Source organism: Cynara cardunculus (genome assembly GCF_001531365.2).
Source record: "Cynara cardunculus var. scolymus isolate 2C chromosome LG 3, CcrdV1, whole genome shotgun sequence".
Classification (NCBI taxonomy): Eukaryota; Viridiplantae; Streptophyta; class Magnoliopsida; order Asterales; family Asteraceae; genus Cynara; species Cynara cardunculus.
In genome coordinates, this window is record NC_037530.1 from 12,714,196 (window position 1) to 12,720,436 (window position 6,241).

Here is a 6,241-nt window from a genome sequence, read left to right on the forward strand (position 1 = left end):
CGGTCCATCGGTTTTCGAGGGCAAAAATGGACCACTAGCAGCTATGAACTGGCTCGACGAGATGGAGAGTTGTTTCCTGACATGTCATTGTGCACCAAATGATATGGTGCAGTTCGCATCAACCAATTTCAAATCGAATGCCTTGCAATGGTGGAAATCAATTAGAGCCACTAGGGGACTATCTGGAATTGCATCCCTCACTTGGGAGGAATTCAAGGAGTTAATGAGCAAAAAAAATTTCTCACCACTCTAGTTGAGAATATTAGAAAGTGAGTTCCTACAATTGGAGCAGTGAAGCATGACTGTGGAGAAATATGTGGAGATCTTTATTGAGAAGTCGCGATTTGCGGAGCATCAGGTGAATACCGAGATGAGGAAAGTGAATCGGTTTGTTGACGGACTGAAGAGGGAACTTAGGAGGCTTGTTGGAATGTCAAAACCTACTACCTTTCAAGATACGGTAGAACTGGCCACCCTTGCTGAAAAAGACAGTTATATCCTGGATGCATCTAAGAAGAGAAAGATCAATCAAGCTGGCCCAGGAAAATTCAAGAGAACTCAAGTCTTTGGGGGGAAAAGTGGGGCAATAACTGCATGCGCCACATGTGGAAGGAACCATCCAGGTGAATGCAGGTATGGCAAAGGAGTTTGCTTTACTTGTGGAAAGCCTGGGCACATGTCAAAAGAATGCAAGGCTAGACCAATCTACTACTCATGTGGTGATCCCGGACACCGCCAAAGAGAATTCCCCAAGAAGAACACGGAGCCATCAAGGTTGCTCGGAGGATCAAGCGGAAAGAAGCCTGACGCGTCAAAAGTGATGGGTCGAGTCTTCCAGATGACTGCAGAAGAAGCAAAGGACACACCCGATGTAGTGACAGGTACATTTCTAGTCAACAAAATACCTGCAAGAGTGTTATTTGATTCGGGTGCAAATAAATCTTTTGTCTCCACTAAGTTTTGCATGCGATTGRGAAGGTCACCTATATTACTTAGTCAAAACTTAGAGGTCGAAACTGCTGATGGTAACATCACCGAGGTGCGAGAGTGTTTTGATGACTGCACAATAGAAATTGAGGGTCAAGACTTTGAGGTCCACTTATTACCTATGGGCATTAGAGAATTCGATGTTGTCATAGGAATGGACTGGTTGTTTAAACACCAGGCTCACATTATTTGCTTCAAGAAACTAAATCAAGTGAGGAATAAAGATGGGAATGAGATCACCGTGTACAGTAGTCGGCCTGGCAATCACGTTAACCTCATATCTGTGATCAAAGCTAGAAGATGTATTCGTAAAGGATGCGAGACGTACTTAGCATATGTCATAAATGCTAAAATGGAAAAGGGAGCTATAGAGGAAGTCCTAGTGGTTTGAGAATTCCCTGATGTATTTCCTGATGACCTACCTGGGGTACCTCCTAAAAGACAAGTCGAGTTTACGATTGATTTAACACCCGGAGCCACACCGATTGCTAAGTCACCTTACCGACTAGCACCATCAGAAATGCAAGAACTGATGAATCAAATCCAAGAATTGTTGGATAAAGGGTTCATCCAACCAAGTTCGTCCCCATGGGGAGCACCAGTGCTATTTGTGAAAAAAAAATGGATCGATGCGCATGTGCATCGACTATAGGGGGTTGAATAAGGCGACAATAAAGAATAGATATCCACTACCCCGAATAGACGACTTATTCGATCAACTACAAGGAGCAAGTTACTTCTCAAAGATCGATCTACGATCAGGCTACCACCAGTTGCAGGTTTGTGAAGAAGATGTCCCAAAGACGGCGTTTAGAACTCGTTATGGGCACTACGAGTTTTTGGTCATGCCTTTCGGTTTGACCAACGCCCCCGCAGTATTCATGGACTTGATGAATCAAATATGCAAGCCCTATTTAGACAAATTCATCATCGTCTTCATCGATGACATTCTCATATACTCAAGAAACAAAGAAGAGCATGAGTGTCACCTACGTACGGTAATGGAGTTACTAAGAAAAGAAAAGTTGTATGCCAAATTCTCCAAATACGAGTTTTGGATCCATGAAGTACAATTTCTCGGGCACATGATCAACCAAAAGGGTATCATGGTGGGCCCAAACAAGATAGAAGTAGTAATGAAATGGGAGACTCCAAGATCAGCAACGGAGATAAGGAGTTTCCTAGGATTGGCCGGTTACTATCGAAGATTCATATAGGATTTCTCAAGAATAGCCCTCCCTCTAACATCCTTAACGAAGAAGTCAAGCAAGTATGTGTGGTGGCCAACACAAGAGGATGCTTTTCAGATCTTCAAAGAAAAACTTTGTAGCGCTCCAATTTTATCATTACCTGAAGGCTCAGAGAACTTCATAGTATATAGTGACGCATCTCATCAAGGGTTAGGATGTGTACTCATGCAATGAGAAAAAGTGATTGCCTATGCATCACGACAGTTAAAAAATCACGGAAAACGCTACCCAACTCATGACCTAGAGCTAGCGGCGGTGGTGTTCGCATTGAAAATATGGCGGCACTACTTGTATGGAACTCGATATGTGATCTTCTCAGATCATAAAAGCCTAAAATACTTGTTTGATCAAAAAGAGTTAAACACGAGGCAAAGAAGATGGATGGAGCTACTAAAGGATTACGACTGTGAGATATGTTACCACCCAGGAAAAGCCAACGTGGTAGCTGATGCCTTGAGTCGCAAGGATCACACAGCACCTATCCACCACAAGTTTTATTGAAAAGTTATTAGAGGCCCAAAAGGACGGTTTAATGAGGGAGAATCAAAAGAGTGAGAGGATCGTGAGTCAAGCACAATTCCTCGTAGATGACACCCAAGGGTTGAAATGATTTCAAGTTAGAATATAGGTCCCAAAGGTTGGACCGTGTAGGGATATGATTTTAGATGAGGCTCATAAGTCAAGATACTCGATTCACCCGGGAACAAACAAAATGTACAGATATTTAAGAGCCTTGTATTGGTGGCCAGGGATGAAGAAAGCCATTGGCAACTATGTGGAACAATGTCTAACTTGCCTGAAGGTACAATCTATGGAGATCCCAGTTTGGAAATGGGATCACATCACCATGGACTTTGTGACAAAGTTGCCTAAGACCTTACGAAGCCATGATGCAATTTGGGTAATAGTGGATCGATTAACGAAATCCGCTCACTTTTTGCCAATAAAGAAAACATACACTTTGGATAGGCTTGCCAAGTTGTATATCGACGAGATTGTCTCTCGTCATGGAGTACCGTTGTCCATCATCTCTGACAGGAATAGTCGATTCACTTCCAACTTCTGGAAGACTTTTCAGCAAGAATTAGGTTCGAGAATCAAGCTTAGTACGACTTACCACCCACAGACCAACGGACAAAGTGAGATAACCATTCAAACACTCGACGATATGTTAAGGGCGTGTGTTATCGATCTAGGTGGAAATTGGGATAACCACTTACCCTTGATAGAATTTGCCTACAACAACAGTTACCATAGTAGCATCCAAGCAGCACCATTCGAGGTGTTATATGGGAGGAAGTGTAGAACCCCAGTTTGCTGGGAAGAAGTTGGGGAAAAGCAGTTAGCTGGGCCRGAGTTAATCCAACAAACATCCGATAAGGTAGTCCAAATTAGAGAGCGACTAAAGGTTGCTCAGGATCGGCAAAAGAGCTATGCTGATAAAAGGAGGAAACCAAYTGAATTTCAAAAGGATGATAAAGTAATGTTGAAGGTATCACCTGGAAGGGCTTACTTAGGTTTGGAAAGAAAGAAAAGTTGAGACCACGTTACATAGGACCATTTCGAATTATAAATCGAGTGGGAGCGGTAGCTTACCGACTAGAACTACCTGATGAACTTCAAGGGATTCATAATACATTTCATGTGTCGAATCTAAAGAAATGCTTAGCCAAAGAGGATGTTGTGGTCTCACTGGATGAGGTAAGCATAAATGAGAGGTTAAGCTTCATTGAAGAGCCGGAATGCATATCGGATCGAAAGATTAAAACACTAAGGAACAAGGAGATTCCGTTGGTATTAGTACATTGGAAATTTCACAAAGGCCCCGAAGAAACTTGGGAACCTGAAACCGAGATGAGAGCTAAGTACCCCCAACTGTTTATCTAGGTTGAAATTTCGAGGACGAAAATTTCTTTCAAGAGGGGGAGAGTTGTAAAACCTAAAATTTTAAATATATATATATATATATTGTGCGAGTCTTTAAATATATAATTTTTATTCATTAAATTTATTTGAGGTGTTAAATATTTATGTGGTTAGTTAAAGAAATAATTATCGAAATCTTAAAATAAGTTAAAAATCGGACCAAAAGTGAAGGAAGAAGTCAAGTCATGGGTGGAAGTTGTCAATTCGCGATAGTGAAGGGGTTGGGTCAGTTGTAAGCAGGTGCAATGCAGAAGGACCTGTTTTGTAAATGTGCAACAGACCTGYACTRCAGAGGGACTGTTTTGTACCTAYGCAACAGGCMTGTACTGCAGAGGGGCTGTTTTGTACTTACGCTTCAGACCTGCACTTCAGAGGCRAAAACGACCTCACCTTTGGAGCTCCCTATTGGTCCGAATATTCAACTATTACGACAAAAACCTCATATATAAATAGGCTACACCTTGCTTTACAGTTTCATTCAAACTTCTTGAACTTTCATTGAGAATCGGGAGTGAAATCGGAGCCTGTCGATTAGAGGTAAAATACTCAACTAACATTCATGTTCTTTATGGTTAGCTTCGTTTTTAGRTCCTCTGTAAAACCCTTAATTTCGTTAAGTGTCYGTGTAGGACCAGAGSCTCTGGTCAATAGGACCAGAGGCGATGGAAAGTAAATCCCTTAATTTTGTTGTCTGTGTAGGACCAGAGRCTCTGGTCGTGAAGCCAGAAGCTCTGGAAGAGAGACCAGAGGGACTCTGGTCCTGTGTTGAAATATGTTCTAAGACTGGTTGGTTCAACCAGAGAGGCTCTGGTCAATACAACCAGAGGGGCTCTGGTCAATACAACTAGAGGGCTCTGGTCTTAAAGAACAGTTTCTCCCTTGAGAAGGGGAAAACTTGGCCTATGGTCATTGGTATTGGTTAAAAGTGTTTTGAACCAGAATGATTGTTTTCATGAGAAAACAGAGAGGCTCTGATCTTAGATCTTGAAAATATAGCATTCTGGTATTTGATTTGGAGGATGAGCAAGTTTTTACTATATATGTTAAATTGGATTAAAGGTTTTTGTATCTTTTGATAAGAGCTTCTATGTCAAAATCATGCTTTTGAAGTTTTAAGAAAAAGGGATTTATACTTAGAATCTTTTTATGAAAAACAGACCAGAGAGGCTCTGGTTGACTTTCACGTTGAACCAGAGGGGCTCTGGTTGGTCATGTCTTTGGAACCAGAAGCTCTGGTTAGTAGAACCAGAGGCTCTGGTCGAACATGAACTTTTTATAATTACTCGTTTTATGAAAAAGGCTGTCTTATTGATTGAAGGTTTATTTAAAGATCGTTTTTGAGAAATTATATGAGTCAGAGGTGCTGGTTGGTTCAACCAGAGGCTCTGGTCGTGAGACCAGAAGCTCTGGAAGAGAGAGAGAGAGAGACCAGAGGGGTTCTGGTCCTTGGTGTTGAATTATTATCTAAGTCTGGTCGTCCACAGAGACTTTGGTCGTTCACAAAGGCTCTGGTCGTCCACAGAGACTTTGGTCGTTCACAGAGGCTCTGGTTGTCCACAGAGACTTTGGTCGTTCACAGAGGCTCTTGTCGTCCACAGAGGCTCTGGTCATCCTTAGAGGCTCTAGTCTTCTTCCAGACTTAGTCGTTTTAAGATATATAGCTAGACGATACACCTTATGTCGGAACTCACGTTCCTATAATTTTTGTTGATGTGAGGAACGTTCTTAAAGCATAGTTGACCAAGGTTGACCCCAGCCAACGTAGTTGACCATAAGTTGACTTTTATGTTAGCCTTTGGGAGAAATTAATCATTTATACGCTATTTGCTATTATAAATTGTAGGTTACCAGTCAGCATCGTTAGTTGAATAATCTTCATTATCAGGTGAGTACATTATGCGATTTTTATGGGATATATACATGATTATTACAAAAGTATTTTATTCATGATATATGCATGATATGTTTATATGCATATGATGATAACTTGATTATATTGATGTGCATGATATTTAAGTATATGCATGATATGAAAGATGATGTTGATGAGAAAGATTATGATGACTTGATACTATCGA

General features: G+C 41.3%; 1 protein-coding gene across 1 annotated transcript; it reads left to right on the top strand.

Annotated features, from left to right (window-relative positions):
- Positions 1-298: 298 nt before the first annotated feature.
- LOC112508974 lies at positions 299-1,378 on the top strand. Its single transcript, XM_025113842.1, has one exon. The coding sequence runs from the start codon at positions 299-301 to the stop codon at positions 1,376-1,378; it is 1,080 nt and encodes a 359-aa protein (XP_024969610.1).
- The last annotated feature ends 4,863 nt before the right edge of the window (positions 1,379-6,241 follow it).